General features: G+C 48.4%; 1 protein-coding gene across 1 annotated transcript in view; it reads right to left on the bottom strand.

The window, feature by feature from the left end:
- Nucleotides 1-23,224, bottom strand: part of Inpp5a (inositol polyphosphate-5-phosphatase A) — a 186,385-nt gene that overhangs the window by 2,650 nt on the left and 160,511 nt on the right. The window contains exons 10-13 of the mRNA XM_021196094.2: nucleotides 18,219-18,314; nucleotides 18,056-18,130; nucleotides 9,620-9,693; nucleotides 2,028-2,139 (exon numbers count right to left, since the gene is read on the bottom strand). Of these exons, the coding sequence (XP_021051753.1) occupies nucleotides 2,028-2,139; nucleotides 9,620-9,693; nucleotides 18,056-18,130; nucleotides 18,219-18,314 (357 nt within the window). The remainder of the gene's footprint in view (nucleotides 1-2,027; nucleotides 2,140-9,619; nucleotides 9,694-18,055; nucleotides 18,131-18,218; nucleotides 18,315-23,224) is intronic.

The following is a 23,224-nucleotide window of genomic DNA, read 5'->3' as shown; positions in this document are numbered from 1 at the left end:
TGCTTCTGAAAGCCTGCTTTATTAACCTAGAGCATGCTGTGTAAAGCCATGTATGCATATTAATTAACTGTTCCACGAACTTCCTGCCAGACCCCTGGCTTTGGGTTTGAAGACAGAGGCTTTTGTCAATGCTAATCAGTCAGTCAAGTCTCACCAGGCTGGAGTTTTATACCTGCAGCTGAAACATCTGTGACGATAAAGTTAAAACTGACTTATCTTTAATGCAGTGGGAAGCTTAAGGTCAGATTTACTTTTCGGCACGGCTGCCTGGCAGGAAGTATGGAAACATAACCTTCAGCACCGCATGCATGAACACTCGCCCATCTTTCAGGAGCATGTGGCCAACTCCTCGGAAGTGGGGAAGCATCCATCAAACGCTGCATGGTAAATTACAAAGGCAGCATAAATTCGTGGGTTTTCAGCTGTATAGTCTTTGGACAGATAAACAAATGACAGAGGGGCTCAGACAGGACGAAGGCACACCTCACTGAGCATTCGTCACCGAAGCTCACAGGCACCCTGCCGCCTGGTGTTTTAGGATTCGGGAAGCAGAACAGAACATGATGAGGGCACCGGTGCATGGCATGATGGATGGTACTAGAGGCAACCTGAGGTGCTATGGAAGTAGCTCACTGTGGGCCCACAGGAATCCAGCCTCTACAGGCAGAAACCCCTAAAGGCTTTATTCTCAGTGATAATGGGCAGGGGGTGGTCTGCTACTGTGGCTCTGAAGTATGAATCCTGGGTCTAGAGACCCATTGATGTATAGGTATGCTTCCTTTCAGGAGCTGTAGATAGGCTCCACATGGCTCCCAGGCTCCTGGCAGCCTGAAGATCACTAATTTAAGTGCGCTTATCTTAGGGACCTTACCACAGCTCCACTTTTTATAATCTTACTGGTGGATGACATCATTTCTTCTGTCTACTTCAGTCCCATGGAGGGGCTGAGGCTGCCTAATTCTTTTAGTTCTGTCTCGAGGGAGCCAATGAGTAGGCCCAGGTCACAGATAATACAGTTTCAGGTTCTGGAGTGGGCTGTCCTCAGAGATAGCATCAAACTGGGGCACATGCCCCGTTTATGAGGCTAGACGTAGAGCTGTGTCAAGACTGCGGCTTCTGGCCAACATCCTTCCTTGGCTCTTGCATTCCTGCCTGGAAACCCCTCTCCATGGCCAAGACCTGAACGCCATCTGTACCCAGCATGCTCTGGAGCACAGGAGTTGTGAAAAGTCCAGCATCTGGGGGGACAGTGGCTACACAGTGAAGACCAGCAGAACCTTAGGTAGAGGATGGCAGGCCACAAACTGGAAAGGGGCCTTGAGGACTGCAAGTGTGTGTGTGTGTGTGTGTGTGTGTGTGTGTGTGTATGTATGTGTTTCACACAGGGACAGCCTGCAGCAGCTCATGAAAACTATGATGCAATTTAGGAGCACAGTGAAGGTGGGAATCCGTGAGGGGCCCCTCCTCCCCAGCACAGGCTGCAGCAGTAGGGATGGAGCAGCAGAGCACACACATAGCCCAGTCCCTACCTCCTGACCAAGGGCCCACACCCCAGCCTAACCGTGGCTCTACATACACTGTTCCAATCGCTGCTCCTGCATGAGTCTGCCCTTTTCACTGTTAGATCTGCATGGCTGGGGCTGAGAGATAATTCAGATGATGACACTTTTCAAAACATGCAATTTACATATAAAATCTGGGAACTGAAAAAGTAGGAAATCTGAAAGCCCTTCCTTCATCTTGATCCTGCTGAGCAGTTGTCAACTGTTCTTGCTTCACATAACCTGTAGGCACTCCCATGAACCCCCACAGGAGTTCCACAGACCACCATACAATAAATTACAGTTAGACCTTGCTGTGACCAGGGTCTCTGTGCTTCTACAGTGGCACCTGCCTGTACCTAAGTGCTAGCTGACAGGTGACTAAGCACTTCTCTCCTACACATCTTACAACCATCCGAGCACTCTATGAAATTATCCCCAGGATGGGTGGTCCCTGTCCTTGGCTAGCCCATGGCTCCCTCCTACCTTAAGAACCAGCTCCTTGGCAGACAGGGACATGAGGATTCGATCACACCAAGCAGGGCATCTCGTGTTCATGTACTGTTCTCCCTGGCTGGAGTCCTCACTGTACGGGTAGCTGTGGAGACACAGGAACAAAGTGTTAACTAGACTCTGGCTCCAGCAATCCTCCGAGTTCTGAAGGGAAGGGTGTGCTACTATCCAGGAAATAATGCACACAGAGAGGTTTCTAGAATATATAGAGCCAAACCTGAAACCTAAGTGTCCCCATCAAAATTAGTTCTCCCAGCATGTACCTATATATTGCATGGGTCAGGCAATATATACGGAGGCCTCTGTGCTCAAGGCCTGAGCTTGTGGAGAGGCCACCTGCCTCATGTACCTGCATCCCAAGGACCTATCAACTCACCATCCCTGTAAAACCCTACTGTAAACGGCACACTTGCTGGACTGTGCTGCAGAACGAATCCCATGTAGCCCTGGCTTGGAGAGGGCCTTTCCCAGCACAGCCACACTCTACACGCTTTTTGGACCATAGGACCCTCTTTCAAAGTGCACTGTGTTTTCTTCAGGTCAGTTCCAGAGAGTGTCATGCTCATTTGCTTCTGCTGACCTGGCCCCACACCCTCTGCCCTCAGAAAGCTGAGGCGCTAGGACCTCTCCCAACCTCAACCATCTCAAGCTGCCAGATGCCATGTGATGCGTGTGTCCTTCACAGAGACCCTGGCTTGTGACCCATGTTTCTTGTAGGATTATCACTTTACTTGATTAAAGTTACCTCAAATTAGGCTAAAAAACAGTCTGTGTAATTCATTCAAGTAACACTGTCACTTTAAAGAATACAAAATCTCCCAGACTTTCTTTTTCAGAAAAAGCAAATGTCCATCGACCAATCCCATTTCTGTACACTACAATGACAGTGACCTTGCTCAAGTGCTCCTCAGTCTACTCAATGGGTTGTGAGTCAGAGGGAGCGTCTCACCGTGAGCCCACACCCCGGCATGCCCACTCTGAGCAGTGTTGCGAATGGCAAGATGGAACCACGTGGTCTTCTGGCAGAAGGTCACCTGTTCTCAGTCCCACACTGCTTTTAACGTTGGACACAGCTCAGCCAAGGCATTAGCACCGAGGGCAACTTAGCCCAGGAGAATGCGTATCACAGAAGGAGGCTCGCTGAGGACCAAGGATGACTCCTGATCCTCCTGCCTCTGCTTGCCAACTGTTGGGACTGCAAGAGTGCATCAGCATGCTTTGTTCTCTTACAAGTCACTCATATCTCATATTGGACAACAGCTCTGACACAGTTCCCAACCACAGGTCACTGTCCCTGGACACCCTGATGTCCTGGAGACCTTGTTGGATGCTCTACGGCTAGCCAAGGCAGAGTCTAGTAGAAACACTGAGCTCTGGGTCTGGGGATTATAGGTGACTTCCCAGTGAGTCTGTAGATGTGGGACTTCTGTCACCCAGGCACAGTGAATATGAGGAGAGCTTATGTAGACCTATGAAGCCAGGACCAGTAAGAAGCAAGGAAGAGCCTTCTGTCAGCAGGGGTGGGACCTGTAGTCACTGGCTAGACTAGGCTCCTCCATGAGATATAGAAGAGAAAATCTGGAGAGACAGAGATTGTGCATCACCTAATACTGCCTACACTTAACAAGCTCTGGGGTTTCATGTTCCCTTAGCTTCTATGGGTCTCAAGGCATACTCTAGCTGCTGCAACGGGCAATACCTTCAGCCCCACAGCCTGAGGTGCTCTCCAATACACAGAATACAAAAGCAGATGTTCTGATCCAGGTAGGCCTGGGAGGCCAACGTGGGGTTTTTAAGCCATTCCACCTTCTCAGGGGCTTCTCAGCTGAATGTAAGGCCTGCACGTGGCTGATTGATGCTGGCAGGGCTGTGCATGCAGACTTATCTGAAAGCAAACCCAAAAGGGGGGGAGGTTGGGCAAACCAGCCCTATCTCAGCTCTCTACAGCTCCCGGAATATTCGTCATAATGAATCGCAGTGCTGATAAAATTAACAATTGCTCACCTGTGCTGCCTCCACACTGCCTCCCTTCCTATTTGCCCCTCAAACTGTCAGGATGTGGGCAGTGGCCCTTTGCTGGCTGTTTGCTTGCAGCTTGGCTCATGTAACAAGGCTAGGCTCAAGATCTGGGCAGGCCAGGCTTGGATAGTGTTGCCATGGCCCCCATGACCACACTGTGGGAAGCACAAAGCCTGTTGTGTTTGAGAGTCCTAGGGTGCAGGCCTAGGGTGGTAGGCAGAGGAAGCCAGTGTGATTTACACCTTTGCTTCAATTCTTGGCTCTTCTTGGACCACAGGAAAACAATCTAAAGAAAGTCTTTAGGTAGCACTGAGGCGGTCCTCAGAATAGGGAGAGGAGAGGGCTGAACCCCCGTTTGCCAGGCAAGGGGCCTCTCTACTTCCACCTAGCAGGTCACCTGTTCTCAGTCCCTGTACTGCTTTTAATGTTGGACACACAGCACAGCAAAGGCATTAGCATCGAGGACAACTAAGCCCTGGCCCACGTGTATCACAGGAGTCTCACTGAGGACACATCTGCATGTACAGAGGTCTGGAGACACAATGAACAGATTCTGGGTTTTCAAAGATACCAGCTGCTATTAAATGTCTGAAAAGAGAAGGTGAGTGAGACCACAGCCAAAGAAAATGAACGGGGCGTCTCGGACCATGGCAATTCTGAGATGCTTAAGTAGAAGACCCTAGCAGCTGAGGTGCCCAGGAATGTCATGGTGGCTGGAGGTCTGAAACTGGAGCCTGCCCCAGCTCCCTTTGCTATGGCTTTAGGGGCAGCTTACTCATGATGGTTGTAGAGGACCACAGCTTTCAGGCATGGATTCTCTGTCTATTGGCTCACTTTGTCCTCACACTGCATGGACTCTGTACAACCAGGACCCAGTGACCAACCAGCCCAATGTCTTCCTTGCTCCCTGACTGCGTTCCAAGCCATAAATATGAGTCCTGTTTCTGGATTTTTGGCAAATGTGACCAATTCTACTTGCAATGTTGAACTTACTGGAGGTGAAACAACCATGTTATAAACCTACGTGTTCTTTAAAAACACTGATCTTATGCTATTTGTTCACCGAGAGTAGTGCTCTCCCTGCCCAGTGCTCTCTGAGTGAGGGCCCCGAAAGCCTCTGATCTGCATAGCACTTGAACTGCCCTTTGTGAGTTAAGCTTTGATTTGGGCAAAGTGGACACGGGACAGAAATTCATCAGAAGATCCCACTGAAGGTGGAAAATAGCAAGCTGGTGCCTCAGTAGGTCTAGCTGGTAGTGGCGTGCACACAGTATCTCCTCGAGGAGTCCACTTTATGTTGGCTGGCTTATACAAACTCTGATTGCGGATATGTTCTCAGGGCCTGGAGATGCTTGTGCTTTTGTACTCTGTCCGCTCCAGGACTTGATAGCATTTTGGTTACTGCTGCTTTGGGGTCACTTATTGGAGGGGAAGCTCCACTCCTCCCAAGATCCAGGAGGTAAACCTACTCATAACAGTGCCAAGACGACAATGGTTTTTGTGGTGCTGATTATGCACCGATGAGGTAAGATTACTATGGAAAAGGCAGAGGTGCCTGGAGAAGAACCAGGCGCTGCTTTGTGTCATCATCCTCGGCAGCACACTCATAGCAGGGGAGATACCTGTGCACAGTAAATACTTATCCTCCCAAACCCCAGTCCTGGGAAACAAGGTTCCTGGGAATACAAGGTGTGAGATACGAGCACCCAGGCAATTTGTGCCCCAGGCTGGGCAGGGGGCATCTCAGGTCACTGCTGCACAGCTGTCCTACTGTGCAGCTGCCAGTGTTTGGGCAGTGCCACTCCTGAGGTAGGCTGACAGACAAAGTCTTCTCAAAAAGAGGTGCCTTTCTTGGATTGGTTGTGATGATATTTGTGGCCAAGCACAAAATTCACATGCCCAATGGGCTGGACAGCCCTCCCCTATGAGGGCATGTCTGCTGAGGTCAGTGTGTTCTGATGATAGTACCACGTGTTCTGGAGTAATGTCTAATACCAGCATCTAAAATAGGCTGCCACCACACACTCAGAGCCCAGAGTCCATTCTCAATACAGCACTGTGGTGAGGAGCTGCAAGTCCGCAGAGAGAAAAGCAAAGTTCCCATCGCCGGGGGAGGGGCGTCTCCCTATGCACCTGCCACTTGTCCAGTCAAACTTCTAAGTACAATTTTAAATGTGGGAGATTGCTGTTCTCTTTTACATTAGTTTTGTTTAGAAAATATTTTTTTATTACAATGCTATTTAGTTAACACATAAGTTGTTTATTATTATCATCATCATCATATTATTATTATTATTATTATTTTAAAACAAAGTAATAGGGACCAGGGAGATCAGCATGTAAATGTATTTGCCACCAAGACTGGTAGCCTGAATTTGGCCTGCACACACACACACACACACACACCCACCCCTATTTTTGTGCATACAGTATGCCTAAAGCTAGCTTTTCTCTCCTTTTTTCTTTTCTTTTTTTTTTCTCATTTTGAGACAGGGTCTCACTATGTCACTGTGTAGCATTGGCTGTCTGGAGTTCCCTGTGTAGACCCAGTTGGCCACAAACTCATTCCTCTGCTTCTCAACTACTGGGATTAATGGTGTGCACCATCATACCAGCCCAAGATTATCTATTTATTATAGTCTAAGAGTGTATCCAGTACTTACGAGGTCACACACCGCCACTTCAACCCCCAGCTCCTTCCAGCTTACACTCTTGCTTATTCCTTCTGCACTGGAATGGCTCTCCAAACCACACATGACAACATAAGAGGGACTATGAATTGTTTGGTGGTTTTAGGTGCTTTGAGACAGGGTCTCCATGTATACTCCAGGATGGCCTCCACCTCCTGCTTGTCCTCAGTAGCTGAGATTACGGTCAGGCGCCATCACTCTCAGCTTGCCAGTTTGAAAACACAGTGGAGCCAAATGGAGGGGGAGCATCAGTGCTTCCTGGGCAGTGAGGGATATCACCAGTGTCTCAGGAGGCGGTGAGGTGGTAGTGGAGGACACTGTGTGCATCCTGAGTTGTGAGGGAAGGCCTCAAGAGCCTTTTGTTGAAGCCCATGACAAAGATGCATGCTATAGCTGGAGAGGAGGCCAAAGACATCTCAGAAAGTGGACCTGACCATACACTGGATGTAGCAGTTCAGTTTGGATGACCCCTCTTTCCCCCATCTTGAGAACCTGAATGCTGTTTCTATATAAAGGGGATATCTGTAAGATGTATGTGCCTGGAGATGCCTCCCATGTGCGCAGTGTGCACACTAGGATGGTGGCAGATGGCTCCCACTCCATTATTGGCCTTGCATTGGATGACTATTAGTTGAGGCTATTGTCACCTTCTTGGTCAGAATGGCATGTGAATTCTCTTCTCAGCTTTGAATGTGACTCCCTCATTAAACCAGCTCTGCTTTTGAGGGCTCTGATTATTTGCCAGCTCTGCCCTGACATCCAGGATGCTCTTCTTTAAAGGCCACTTTCCCTAGGACATCCCTTATGGTGAATCACATAACAAACTCAGTTCTGAAATAAGACTATGGTCACCTCAGGCACACTCTGGTACTCTTTGCTGTACTAACCAACCTCCCCCAGAGGCTACTCCTGGGTACTGTGCTGCACACACCCCTCCTGAGACATCTCTGAATGCACAGATGGTTCTTATATTCTTAACGGTTTGTGTGAAAGATTCTGCCTTAAAAATCCACTGCTGCCTCTGCTCCTTACTCAGGCGGACTTATCCTGACAAGCAGGCTGGAGGGAACGGACCTTTGGAGGCCTTCAAGATCACCTTCCTGGAAGGCTTATACTAAGCCCCAGATGCTGGGGTCATCATGCAGGGCTTCTTGATAACACAATGTTCAACTGACTAAAGCAGGCTAGTGTGCCTGAGAGTTCAGGCTGGTGAGAGGTGACACCTGTTCCTGTCAGGTGGGGAAAGCAGGTCCCTTGGCTGCCATGTGGCTCAGGGGCTCTCTCTTCATCGCTCAGGTTTAGACTACTCTGGATTTTCAGCCTAGTTGAGTGAGTCCTGCTCTATACCTTTGGTGTGCAGGTGACTTTCAAGGCTATAACAATGAGAGAAAAAAAAATCTCAAGACAAATGCTAACTTCAGTCCATAAATCTTGAAGGGGCAGGCATGTCGTCATCCCACTGTGGGCCCTGAGCCTCTTAACTCTTGGTCATATGGGTCCTATTTCTACTAATACCCATGATTCACTGGTGCTATTCAGAGGGCCCAAGAGACACATGAGGATCAGCATAGGTCCCTCAATGTTTGACAGGATGGACTTAGGAAGTCATTTTGTTGCTCTTCACTGTGGTAGAAGCTTCTGCTGGTTAGCACTGGACTATGCTGCAGGGCCATGTACTCCAGTCAGAGTCTCATGAGGTAAGCTCCTTGAGTCCCACTGCTTGGAGCCAGCATGCAAGTGCCCAGTAGCTTGGCCTGGGCACCAAACAGATGTCTGGGAGTTACTAGGTCCTGTGGCTCCTGTTTCTCCATTCCTGAAACTCTATCTGGCTCCCTCACCTTACTCTCCTAGGTCAGGGGGTTATGGGTTGGCAGCTAAAAAGGAAGCCTAGGGCTGTGCAGGAGTCCATGCTTGAGCACATACAGTTGGCACAGAGATGGGGTGGCACTAGCAGAGAGGATAAAAGCTGTCAGACACACTGGATGTAGGACTCTCATTCTGAGGAAAAGATCCCTGGTATTTCCCACCAGACAGGTGTGAAACGGGCACTGGCAGCATGACCAAGTCAACAGAATAGCTCAGTTGGTTGCAAAGTCTCCTCACCACTCTAGGTCATAAGACTTGGGATCTGACATAGCCACAGGGCGGGAGGGAGGAACACCCACAGCCACTGAAGCTTATGCCTGCAACAATCCTTTATCCTTAGGAGCTTCCTTCTGTACACTGCTACGAGGAAGATGCAAAGGCCATGAGGCAAAGCACAGCTGCAAAGGATGGTGGGTAAATCTTGTGGTCCACCACACACCACACATTGCTTTTTGTTAGGCCTTTGCCCTTCCTTTACACCACAGCACACTGAGGCCCAGGATGTCTGAAGGGAGCCAGTGCTATTGTTGCAGATATCAAGATTCCTGGAGCACCAAAGTGAACTGCTTCAAAACTCTCCCGGGGATGCCACATGATGGGGACTCTGAAGACTTTGTTTGGTTCCCCCCCCCCCACATTGAAAAGAGGTCTTTAAAAAAATAGAATCACTTATTACTCATAGTTAATTCTTTTCTTCAAGCCATGGAAATGGTACAGGGAGAAATAATTCATACACATGGGTGTATACATGGAGACAGATGCACAGAATACAAGTGCACATATGCACACAGACAGACATGCAAAGATGCCATGGTGACATACACAGGTGCTTATGTACACAGGGCACATACATGCAGACACGTGTGTACATTCTCATGTTCTTAGATACACATGTACATACATGCATGCGGATGCACACGCCAGCACTGACACACAGGCACACCTGAGGAGGCCGCTGGGAAGGCTGTGCTCAGCAGTGCAGGGCCTTACCTGGGGGGGAATGAGATGTCCAGTTCATACAGTCTGTCCTTAAAGACAGACAACTCCTTGTCAAATTCCAAGAGCTAAAGAGAAAGAAAGAAGAGAACAGAATCACTTGTTTTCCTCACTAGAAGACGGGGGTCTGTGTGTACCTGGGTTGTGCGCAAATTCCCAAAAAACAGTATGACACCCATCCAGTGTGATCTTACCCTACTCAGAGACCAAGATCCATTTCCATCAAGACTCAGGTCACCAGGTCACCAGCCTGTCTTTACCACCCAGTTGCCTCTGCTGTGAGAAGTGCATGGACAGAGCTTAGCTGCCTGGGCCTGCTCACAGGAGACATGGGAAGACTCCCCGAGAAGCACGCATCCCCTGAATGGGGCTCAGCAGTCCTTTCCATAGAGAGGAAAAATGTCCAGTGCTGAAAGTGGTCCTCAGAGTGAGCAAGAGCAGCTCAGCACACCACAAACTGCAGCTGAGTCTGCACTGCTGTGAGGAACATTCATTTCCTCATACATAGGAGGTGGCAGACAGCCGGGCTCCCTCAGGAGGCTTCCATCAGAGTACTGTGCCTGCTGGAAGGAGAGGTCCCACCAGCCATGACTGTCCAGTCACCATGAACACCCTGTGGGATACTATCCATTAATCATGTCCTACCCCACAGCTGTGTGTAGCTGTGGCATTGCACTGGGGCTCCCCTTAAAACCACACCGTGTCTTCATCTCTTCCTTCCTCCTCATCCATCATTCTTGAATGTGCAATTACCAGCATGTGTATAGTGTAATTACTTGTGTGCCAGCCTGCTTCCTGCCTACTGGTGTGGGTCTCCTGCCTGTGTGCCCTTCTCAGAGCTGCCTTCATCAGATCAGCACCAGGCTGGGCGCCACTCCTATCAACCAGAGTGACTTTGAATTGGTTAAGGATCAGGTCAAAGGCAGCTGAAATCCCCCTCTGAGGTGATGCTGTTTATGGGAGAGGAGAAAGGGGTAAGCCATCACTCCAGACAGCCTCCTTCTTTTATGTCATAACCTCAGAGCCATGTGGTGTCATACTGGATATTCACAGATTCAAGCCAGAGGTCCTCAGACCCTGGCTGGCGTGGCTCCAACAGTGGCTTCTGTCTGGCACTACTTTGGTCTTGACCAAATGAACAAAAGAGGAAGATACATGTTTGCTTAGAGCCGTCACCTGTGTGAGTCGGGAGCTAGTGTCCCCCAAAGGTCTAGGTAGAAGCCTGAGGCAGCTCAAAGTTAGAAAGTACCGCAAGAAACAGGCGCACTGGACCAAAGCCCAGAGGCAACTGCTAACTGCAGTTTTAGGAAAGTGTGGGTGGAGCACAGCATCCCAACTCTCCTAAATATCTTTTCTCCATGTTTACTGTGGACTTGTAAGGAGGACATGTAACCTTATGGGATCTTCTGAATGGCCTCTTGAGGGGTAACTGCACCTCTTTTCTTCAAAAGTGACCAATTGCTTGTGCTTGCTGCGGTTCTGGACAGCCTACTGCCTCCCCATGAGTTATATGTCAGCTTCTTCAGTCTAGTGTAGGATTCCCTCCTCCTATTTGAAACAATGCTGTTTCACTTGGTGTCTGGATTTTCAATTCTTCCTGCTCAGGATTCACTGCTTCCTGATCTGTGATGTAGACAGGTGTAAACACAGGCAGGTGTGGTCAGCGGGACGTGGCCCTCTGTCCACGCACCCTGCCCCATATCACCTGCTACATCTCTTAAGTTTCGGTGCGTCTTCTGGGTCACTCCTCCTATTCCCCAGTTCGCAAACTTCGTCTTCACTCAGCCTTGGTATGCATACGTTAATTTCAGCAACTATAATTTTAGAGGCTCTGTATGTCCTCAACTGTCTGGCCTTTTCATGGGTCTTCTGTGCCTTTGGCTATTGTTCTCAGATTCTTGATCAAAAGGAGAGTGGCTTTTTTCTCCATGCTCTGCAGATTAGGGTTGTGAGCTTATCTTTGATGGTTCAATGCTTGAGAAAATGAATGTAATCTACCTTCCAGGATATTCTAACCCAGTCACAGAAAATGGCAGACAAATTCTTGAATCCTTACAAGAAAGCTGTGGGTTGGGCATCCATTGTCCTGTGGCTACCTGGTGGCCACAGTCCTAATATGACACCTGCCTGGGCTACAGAAGCCATCAGAGTAGAGTCTTCTTGCCTTTATGGGTTCAAGGCCTGCTATGCCTTTTACCCTGGCTCTGGCCAGTCTTCTAGAAGCAGCAGGGATACAAATTCTGGAAACACATATAGACAGGGACCCTGCAGAGATGGAATGTGAGCCAACATGATAGCCTTGGAGGATGAAGTGCTGGTTTTGTGCCAGGTTAAGTGTTGCTTAGATGTAGGCGGACACTACCTTTGGCTACTAAGGTCCACAGGAGTTTGTGAGCATAGAAAGGGCAGCTGAAGCATTTGGATCTTTAGGTCATACCTTCCTCTGTCTTGTAGACTCATTCTCTGCACCCACCACAGGCCAGAAGCTCCCTGGGCATGAGAAGCCTAGATGAACAGGGCTAACCAAAGGTCCATGCACACCCACTAGTCATACAGTCCAGTTTTCCAGTTCTTCAGCTCTGCCATGGCCCTGGTATCCAAGCCATGCTATTAAAATTAAAGCTTTTTGACAAGCATTTTGTGCATGCACGCACACATACACACACAACACAATATGTGTGGTTATATATATAACTTTATATATACATGCACATAAATATATATATCATGCATATATACACACACATATACACTTTGCTTCAAACCTGTGGGCGTGGCTAAGGGAGTACATGGAACACTTCTTGTATATGTTCTTCTTTGCTTCTTCCTTTGCATCAAACCACTAAATGCTGACCTGGTCACTGGTCATGACCAGTTCTGGACACTCCCTGAAGTGTGAAGAAATGTGATGCTTGCCATTCACATGTATGTCCATGTGTGTATGAGGATGCTGAGTCTCTGACCTGCACATGTGTGGGCTCATGAGTGAGTGTTACTGCCACTCAACATTCTCCAGTTTTAAACCCTCTCAAGACACTGCAGAGCGGTACCAGGATTCCCTAGGGACCTCTTCAGGGTCAGCACCTATTTCTGGATGGCAAGTTACCACTGTGGGTATCATGTATCCCCATGTAGGGGAAAGCTGCTGTTGCAAGGTTTTGCTAGAAATGTTCAAGCTAATAATGGCAGATCTAAGTATCAGCCCATTGCACACACAGGCACATGCTCCAATAGACAGAACCATATACAAGTTTGTGAGAAGACCAGTGTGAAGAAAGCCTGGGCTGGAGGTGGAGGTGTGTGTGTGTGTGTGTGTGTGTGTGTGTGTGTGTGTGTGTGTACTGGGGGGGGTATCAGCAGCTGGTAGAGATTTGGTCTTTCCTCTTTGGGGTATTAGACCACCAATGTACTGAGGGCACTGTCACATCATGGCCTCTGTTCTAAAAAATACCCTTCCTTAATTTTGTAATATTTAAAGAAAAATAATGAATTTGGAATTAATTTCAGTTTTTAAACTGCTTAGCTGGTAAGGGAGCTCAGGAATGACAGGTGAAGAACTCCCAAGTCTTTGGTCATTATTTAGAGCCCTAGTCCATGTCACCTACTACTTCTACATACCGAACTCACATCCCCAGCCTCTTGCTGGAGGAGACACATATGGAGCCTGCTCTCTATCCTCCTGCTAGCTGGTGCTGCCTATCAATAGAGATGCTCTGGACCTCAGCTGTGCATGCTCTCTGATCGCACGTTCACTGTACTTCTGTTGTGCTGAGGATGGGTACACACGGGACCCACTGGCCCCCTGCTCAACCAGCTGGCTCTGACAGGCTGGTGAAACCCTGATCCTGTGTGACTGCTTGTGGAATGCCTGCTGCTCCAGGCCTGCCACGTCGACAGGATGATGGGGATTAAAGCTGCTGCCACCACCCACCCAGACCATCAAATGTGAGGGGTTACTGATTGGAAATTGCACCACACTGTTGGTGAATTGATAATTTGTATCTCTTTGAGATTTTTCACAAACATGATAACCAATTTCACATGTATCTTAAACGTTCTTCTTGATTACAAAGTGAAAAGCAGCAGCGATGTGTGTGGACAATGATAAAGCAGCCGCTAGCCTCATGCATCTGTCAGGAGCCGTCCCAGCTGCACAAATTCCACTGTTGCTGCGTGGACACTGAGCTGATAAAGAAAAAAGGGCTTGGAAAATCAATGCACCCGGAGCCCAGGCGGTTGCTAAACACACAGAAAACATCTCTATCCAACAGGCCAATCACCTAGAAAATTCCCAAGCCCTGCCCTGGGACAGCCAAGGAAAATTTAATCTCTCCAAATCCTCACCAGGGCACTCCATCCTGCAGCCCTGACAGCCACACTTATAATTAATTATACAATTTCGATGGGAATATCGACTAAACAAAGCTATAAATCATAGAAAAAGTCAATACGCATGGACACATTCAATCATGTCCCGGCCAATGATTACTACTCTTAAAATACAATAATTATTTTCAGGAGCCAGCTTGAATTAAATTTCTGTCAGACAAGTACAAGACCGGTGGCTGATGAAGGATGCGATGGATTTTGGGGGCTGAGTCCGGCACGGGCACATCCATCCTGCAGACGGTAGTTTGTTTGTAGTGCTTGTGGCACAGCGTGTTCAACCAGGCCATGAGGATGAGATTATCTCCAGTGCTCATTAGGCTGAGGGGACTCGATGCCCAGATTCTGGCTTGAGTGATGGAGGTTGATTCCTCTGAATATGTGTGACATGGGCAGAGGCCAGGCATCAGCAGCATAACCAGGACATTTCTGAAAATGTGTCTCAGGTTCTAAGTGGCAGCATGTGCAAGCATGGGTCCCTGGAGCTCCAGGCATCTGGCAAACCTGTTGACTTCCTGGATAAGATTCTGGACATCACAGAAGGGCATGAGTCCCAAGAAATCACCATGTGGAATTGTCTCCCACTCCAAAGCTGCATTCTTTTATATTACTTACAGTCGAATTTAAAAAAAAATTGTTTCCTGGATGTTCAGACTTTTAAAAAAGAGGTCATTTCTTTTCTTACTAGGTAGCCCCCAGTGACCTCAAACTTACAATCTTCCTGCCCCAGCTTTCCAAGTCCATGATGATAGACTTGTACCGTGTCTGTACAGCTGTACATGCCTAGTACAATATTTCCTCCTCCTTATTCTTTTCCTCTTCCTTAAAAGATACTGTGTGTACATGTTTATATATGTGTGTGCTGGGTGCTTGGACACAGCTGTGTGCATATACATGGAGGCCATAGCTCTATATGAAGTGTCTTCTTTCTCCATCTTATTTCGAAACAGGACTTGTCACTGAATCTGGAGTTCATTGATTCAGTTAGACTTGCTGGCCCTTTCTACTTTCTCAATGCTGAGATAACAGATTCACGCTGCCACACCTGGTCTTAAAAACAAACAAACAAACAAACAAACAAACAACCCACCCAAGGATCCTGGGGATCTGAACTCAGTTCCTTGTTTGCACGATAAGCACTTTATCTACTGAACAACCTCTCCACCCCCCATTTCCTCAGCCCCATCACTCCTTTTTGTTTGTTTCTTTAAGGTACAATCTCATGTAACCCAAGCTGGCTTCAAAGTCTATGCAGCTGAGGATGCCCTTGAATTCTCTCCTCTCTTGTCTACAGTTCTGCAGTAACGGAACTACAGGAATAACCACTTAAATTTCACCTTAAAGAAAGGCCAGAACGGTGTGTGCTGAATGCAGATTATCTATCTTTCAGAGAACAAAGCTGGTCATTCCAAAGGCATAGCACATTCTCTGTCTAGATGCTAAAGACAGCCATACAGAGTCCTTAGAGCCCAGTGGCATGCTCCTGGATGTTTCTAGGACGAATTTTCCTATTCCCCCTCCCAGTGCTGCCCAAGGTCAAACTATGTCTTCTCCTTAAGTGCTGGAGTCTCCTTGTCTGTCTCTCTGATTCTTCTAAAATCTTAGTCTCCTTTTGGCCCTTGCATCCTTCACTTAAGGGAACCCCACTTGCTTCTTGCCTTGCACAAAGACCCAAGTGACCTTACTCCTCTGGCTCCTAGGTACCATCCCTAGCTTTCTCTAGGTTTGGACGCCATGCATCAGGGCCAGTGTACATCCCCTAGGTGCTCAGGCTTACATGGGTTCTTGCTTTTTCTTTTTCTTTCCTGAGACATCGCTATGTAGTTTGGCCTTGAACTCATCGAGTTCTACTTTGCCTCCTAGGTGCGGCCGGGGGTGGGGGTGGGGGTGGGGGTGTGGAATTAAAGGCTTATGCCACCACACCCAAGTTGCTCTAGTCTTTTGTAGTGAGCTGGAAGTTCATGCAGAGGTCTGGCAGAATAACAGGACCATTGCCCTAGGAAAGCCCCTTGAGACCTACCAGTAGCCACAGTCTTTGAGTGCCTGAGCATGCAGAAAGGGACCAGAGGGCACTGAAGCAGACAAAGGTAAGGAATCCATCAGAGACAGCAGCAGGGCACAGTGGGGAGAAACAGTATGAAACCCTCCTACGGACAAGCAGCAGTATAACTAGGGATATCTGCCAGGTTAACGGGGCATGCTGCAGGGATGAGGTTAATAATCAGCCCTAAGGCAGGTGGGTCAGGCCTGCCACAGCAGTGAGGATGGATTCAAGCTCACAGAAGTTGCTGGACCCTCGGCTGGATGGGTAGCAAGAAACAAGTGTAACTTCTTAAGAGAGGTAACAACACGGAGGGTGGGACATGCCAATCACTATGTTCTGTGGAGCTAGGCCATGGATGGGAGCTTAACTTGTGCCATGATAATTTTTGTGGTATACACTCTACCTTTGTGAACAACCCTAAATTACATTGGCCCACTGTTTAACAGCCAGCTGCCAATCAATATTCCTAAAGTTCCTGTTATCTGAGTCTGCCAGATGTAGGAGGCAAACATACCATTAGATGGTTTTGAAGTGTCTGAGGGATGTGAGTGGCCTGCATTCCTTCATCTGCATTTGATGTGCTCAGCTTCATTCTAAGTACTGTGTATCTATCCCTTCATACCTTATGAAGGGAAGCAGGTATCATCCAGCTAGTTAAAGGCAAGTCAGAGATAGTAAATGTGTACCTACTTGCAACAGTACCTGACCTGAAGTACCTGGATCTGTACCCAGCACCTGCACAGGCTCGTACTCTTGGACCACCACTGAGGGAAACGTCCTCAGGACAAGGTGGCTCATCTCCTACCTGCTTCCCCCAGTGGGGGGCCACAACTGGTTATGGACAACTTTAGAAGTCTTGGGAGCTGGCTGTTGGATACAGTGGTCATGGTATAGTTTAAGTTTAGGATTGTCCACAAAGGTAGAGTTTATACCACAGAGATTATCACCATATAAATATGGCTCCCACACCCCAGCACAGCACCACATTTTACCAGAACATAGAGATATACACATAACAGGAATCCAGGAAATAGGACAAAATTATTAAAGACAGACCAGCTAGGTGACTCGGAGAGTAAAACCGCTTGCTGTCTAAGCCTGACAACCTGATTTGAATCCTAGTAGAAAGCATAAACTCACCCCTGAAAGTCATTCTCGGGTTTTTACATGAACATCATAGCATGTGCCTGCTCACCTGCACACCAAGCATGCGCCTGGTCACTTCACATGCACACCATGCATGTACCTGATCACATGCCCCAATTAATTAATTATTAATTAGTGGCCATGCTCAGTGCCAGTCTGCATATGGCTTCCATCAGTGCAGAGGCCCAAGCCTAGAGATGCCTTCCCAGCAGGCCTAGTCTTGATGGTTTGAACGGGACATTCTCAACACACATGTTAATTTTCATGCATGTGCTCATATATAGCACAGTTGTCTATGCATGATGAATGCATTCACATAAAAGTGAGACAAATGCAGTTAGGTATATATGCACACACATAGGTAACACAATGCACATGAACATGGGCATATGTACTCAGGTATACACACACACACACACACACACACACACACACACACACACACACACACCTGGAATATACAACCCTACAACAAGGACATGAGAGCTTTCTCACTCCTACCACCACATATGTGTGGCTTCTCTCTAATTAAAATGAGGTTCCCAGCCCCTGCTGCATACCTGAGGCCAGGGACTCCCCCTTTTACATGGTAGCAGGCAGGATGATTGCAGTGCTCATGGGTCACAGGAACTCTATGCTGCCTGCTGACCCCTAATAATTCCAGTAGCCTAGCTTAGCCTGACCCAGCCCCAGCCGGACAAGTCACTCCCACTAAGTCACCCCAGAGCCGGGCTTGGAAGCTGAACTCTGGGTGGCCTGAACACGTGTAGGGGTGCTGGTGATACTCCAGGGCAAGGACTGTCTCAAGGGGTCAATCCAGGGTGACTGCACATATGCCTTAAAACAGAACTTACCGCAGTGCCATTGTTGTCCCGGAAGACATCCTGGTTGAAGTAGTCGAAGAGCTTCTTTTCCAACTGGAGCACGACCTGCGGGGTCAGAGATGCCTTAGTGCCCTGTACAACCTGACTCTGCAGGCCAGGTGTGGTTAGCAGCGTCCGCCCTTAGTCCACTTACCTTCCGGTCGTTGTCTGACTCCCGAAATATCAACTTTACAACTTCATTGGTATCAGCAGCACGGACTGTCTGCATTGTGGCCTTTGTGCAGAGTGTCTGCAGAAAAGGAAAGGATGCTCAGTTCCAGTCTGCCCACCCATTTTCCCAGTTGGCATTACCCAGGGCCCACAATCAATAGTTGCCCAGTGTCACCAATGGGAGGGGAAGGAGATCAGCGTAGACTGACACAGAGGATTCACATCCATTCCAGGAGTCTAGCTTACAGTCCTTGTGAGCTCTTCCTCAGGAGGCCAACCCACCAGACTACAAGGTCCTGGCTGAGTGTAGCTAATGGTACAGCACAGCTGGAGTATGCTCACACCTCCACAAAAAGCAAGGCTTGGTTAGCCGTTCCCACACTAGGCAGCAAGTTGAATCCTTCAGCAGGGCTGCTCCTTGCTGTTGCTGGCTGCCCTGAGCCTCCCCCTGCTCAGTGGGGCAGGCTAAGACTATCAAGCTGTAGTATGCGTCATGGCATGGGGCACTAAGCCTGTAGGTCCAGGGGTGGATGGTCAAAAGGTCAATAGAATCTCAGGAGACTCTGATAACAAGTCCTAGGCTCTGGACAGGAGTCAGGAAAACTGAGGGTAGCGTGTACCAAGGACATGACAAGACATGAAGTCTGCAGATGCTCAGCCAGCCTGCTCCACCAAAGGAAGGGTGGTTATGGAGTGACCACTAACCTTGCTGCACGCTTGGCTCTGCTGTCTGTCCTTGGTGGTCCTGGACCAAAAGCAACCAGCCAGAGCACTGCTTGATAATTAAGTTCCTTCTTTTTGAGTTAATCTCCATACAGGCAGGAAGGGGTCAATAAGTTCATTCCCCAAAAGCAGGACAAAGTTTGGGACTGCCCCTCTATCCCACCAGGCACAGGAGCCACATCCTCACATATACATCCACCCCAATACACAGAGTGCCGGGGCCTAGAGCTAACGAGGGGGATGAAAGCACTTACACAAATGACAAAGCAGCACAAGACTCCTAGAGACAGAGCAACCTAGTGGACAATGAAGGTTCGAGTAACTGCCTCCTGCCTTGATGGTGAAGATGAAGGGAGTGGCTACTCTCCAGGCCAACAGGTCAGGTTTACAAAATCTATTTAAACAACCAAGTCAAACAGGAAGCAAGAACCTTGTCATTGGGCTGGGATTATAGAAAGCGCTAACTGGGGTCACTGACAGCCCACAACTGGGTCATATATAAAAGAAACTTATTTTTTTAAAAAATAAGAAGAATGAGTTTTAGTTAAAAGGAGAGCAGTTTACTGGAAGTATCTGACCTTTTAAGGTCTCTGTACGGCAGGATCCCTTGGGGGTCTATACTGAAAGTATCCCAGAGAACTGCTTCAGCTCAGGACTCTGGAGCCTCATTCCTGCCTGGGGCCCACTGAGGTATTAGACACCATTGGGCACAAACCCCTAGGTGCTCCCAGGCAGCTGTGCCAACACAGCACCCAACCTGTAGGTAGATGGGGATAAGGGGTGAAAAGAGTCAGCCCTATGAGTGGCAAAACTCAGTCCAAACCTGACACTCCCAAAACACACTCCAGGCCAGGCCATTGACATTCAGGGCACAGATCAGCTAACCCAGCCAAGCCCCCAAAGTGGCTTTTGGACTCTGTGTCACAAATCAGTCTGGCTGCCTTGGAACTGTGGGGGATTAGGACAAGTACCCAAACAACCAGGGGCATCAAGGCCACCCAGCCCCCTGCATCCCATGGAGGTCCTGGCCCATCCTGATGCTAATGCGCTTAAGTGGCTTAAGCTGCTTTCTATGAATGGGGAAAGGCTCTGGGTGGGGGCAGGCAAAGGGCCATTGTGGCCACTGCAGGACGGTTCAGGAAATTCATAGTTGTGTCTCCTTGAAGGCATCTGCCCTCAACTGTTAAAAACCCTGCTTTATCTCACCAAGCTGGCAGCTCCCAAAGGATCAACATCTGAAGGTCCCCCAGAGCTGTGCAAGGGCCAGCCACCCCGCCCCTTTCGCCCCTTTCTCCCACATCCCTTCCCATGGAACCTCCCCATTCACAGGTTGTAAAGGCTCCATCAGGAATGAGCAGGCAAAGAGGCCTTCTCTTGGCCTTTCAAGCCCGGGAAGTCGTGACCACTCATGCAGAAAGCTGCCAGGCCCAGCCTTTCCGGCTCAACCCAAGGAAGGGATTTTACTCTTTTGAAAGGAGAAGAAATACTCCAAATGCTATTTTTAAAAAGCCATCTAAGATCTATTTTTATTACCAATGGCTGCATCACATGGCAAAAGAAGAGGTGGCTTAGCTCTCAAAGATTGTTTTGTCTCCTGGAATATGCTCGAATCACCCATGTGCCAAGGATGTTCACCTGCCATTTCTGGTTTCTTCTTGCTTAGACAGGTACCAAAGCACGATGCCTAGTCTGGCATCCCCAAACCCGGGGTACTGATGACAGCAGCAGACAGCTGTTTTTTTGTGCTATCAAACCACACGATTTACAGCTCATTAGATTTGCACAAAGCTACCTAGTAATCAGATGCCCTCATGTGTATGCAGGCATTGGTCAACTCATCTCAGAGACTAAATCTGTTCACTCCCCTCCACTCAGCTGTCACCAACACTTCTCACAGACATCAAAACTCTATTAAGGGCAAATGGCCTGTTGGTCTTAACAGCAGACCAAGTCTTTCAGATGTAATGTTAGTCTGTTTAGAAAAAGCAAAAATTACCCATGCTTTCTTTTAAAAACTTTGACATCTATTTTCTATCTATCTATCTATCTATCTATCTATCTATCTATCTATCTATCTATCTATCGAGATGGAGGTCTCTCTATTATAGAGCTCTCTGGCTGTCCTGGATATTAATGTATAGACCAAACCTGGCTTGAACGCTAAGAACTGCCTGCCTTTGCCTCCCTCTGCAAAAACAAACAAACAAAGATCTTTTTAAAATTACATTTCTCAACTATGTGTGTGTACATGTGAGTAGGTATGTGTGTCACTGTGTGCATGTGGAGACCAAAGACCAGCTTTTTGGAGTCAGTTCTACCATTTGTGTCCCTGGGATGAACTCAGGTCATCAGCTACAGTGGCCAAGCCCCCTTTCCCACTGAGCCATCTCACTGCTCCTTACCTGTGCTTTTTGACACATAGGTATACCTAGGGCTAGACAGTGACAGCCTACCTCAGCTGGTCTCCAACCTCAGAATAATCAGATTCCAGCCCAAACAAGGCCCTTTTCACACCTTTTCCTTACAGGGCAGGGGAGGGTGCAGCTATCTCATAAGGAGGTGACTTCTCAAGCCCAGGACAACCTTCCCATGTCCTCTAGACACTTTAGAGTCTGCTTTTGTAACCTGAGGTTTTCAGCATGCTTGCAATTTTGGTAATCTTTTTTTAACTTTTTAAAAAATTAGATATTTTCTTCACTTACATTTCAAATGCTATCCCGAAAGTTCCCTATACCCTCCCCCCCTTCCTGCTCCCCTACCCACCCACTCCCACTTCTTGGCCCTGGCATTCCCCTGTACTGGGGCATATAAAGTTTGCAAGACCAAGGGGCCTCTCTTCCCAATGATGGCCAGCTAGGCCATCTTCTGCTACATATGCAGCTAGAGACACGAGCTCTGGGGGTGCTGGTTAGTTCATATTGTTGTTCCACCTATAGGGTTGCAGACCCTTCAGATCCTTGGTTACTTTCTCTAGCTCCTCCCTTGGGGCCTTGAGTTCCATCCAATAGATGACAATGAGCATCCACTTCTGTATTTGCCAGGCACTGGCATAGCCTCACAAGAGACAGCTATATCAGGGTCCTTTCAGCAAAATCTTGCTGGCATATGCAATAGTGTCTGTGTTTGGCCCCACCCAGAGATTCATACCATAATCAGCCACCAAACGCAGACACTATTGCATATGCCAGATAATTTTGATAATGGTGCTTGAGAGACATTGTGAAAACACATAAAGAAAATTTTTAAAACTTTCTATCAGCAATGGAATCTAAATAAGGCGGCTCTAAGCTCAGTGTGAATGCATCCTACCGGGCTGTGGGCGGTCCGCTAGCCCTGCCCTAGCTACTAAGTGACAGAAAGCAAATCAAGCCCCACTGCAGCTTCTGCGCAGTATCTAACACACCTGCCTCCAAACCCAACAGAACTCTTTACAAAGCTTATTAGCACATGCTGGCAGCAGCTAAGAGTCCAGCCTCCATCTGGAACTGCCTTCACTGGACAGGTTCCTCTCTATATCTTGCCATGGCAAATGGTGAGCTTCCCAGGCTGGGTTTTGAAAGGTTTAGATAGCCCTGGGCTAGGCAGAGACTCCTGGGTCAAGTTTCAGCACCACTCTCTATTGGTCTCTGGTGCTGGGGCTGGAGTGGGCATGCAGCCCCGTGTCCATCGTTTACCTGGACATGCGGCATAAGCCTCCTTGCCACACTGTGGGTTTTTCAGAAAGCAAGGTGGTCCCAGCACTTTAAAAGTGACCAGTTATCAGGCAGGTAGCTAGTGAACTTCTTAGAGAATTAAGAGACTGCTAGAGAAAAGCAGATAGGGGTTGGGGGAGGACCCCAGCCTGAACAAAGGTAGGCTGGCGTTCTGCAGAAGTTTGAGTGCAAAGACAGAACTTCAGGAGCCTTTGGGAATCAGGGAGAGTTCCAAGGGAGCCCTGTCTGTAGACTGAGACAATGGAACTGAGGGAAGGGAACACTGATGTGGGAAGGGTGGTAGGCACGGCAGAGAGCTAGCATGGAAAGCAGCTGCACCTGGACTGAACTGAGAGGTGATGGGTACAATCATGGGATGAAGCACGGATGTGGGGCCTATCTTCCACTGCTCAGGAGAGGCCAGAATAGAAACGGGGTACACACAGTGGCTGGGGCCCAGGGGCCTTCTCACTCCTCAAAGGCAGAGAATAGAAACGGGTACACACAGCGGCTAGGACCCAGGGGCCTTCTCACTCCTCAAAGGCAGAGAAAATTCAAAGGTGCCTCCAACTTG

The sequence above is a fragment of the Mus pahari genome, chromosome 1 (assembly GCF_900095145.1).
Source record: "Mus pahari chromosome 1, PAHARI_EIJ_v1.1, whole genome shotgun sequence".
In the NCBI taxonomy this organism is placed as follows: Eukaryota; Metazoa; Chordata; class Mammalia; order Rodentia; family Muridae; genus Mus; species Mus pahari.
This window is presented reverse-complemented; position numbering and strand designations above follow the sequence as displayed.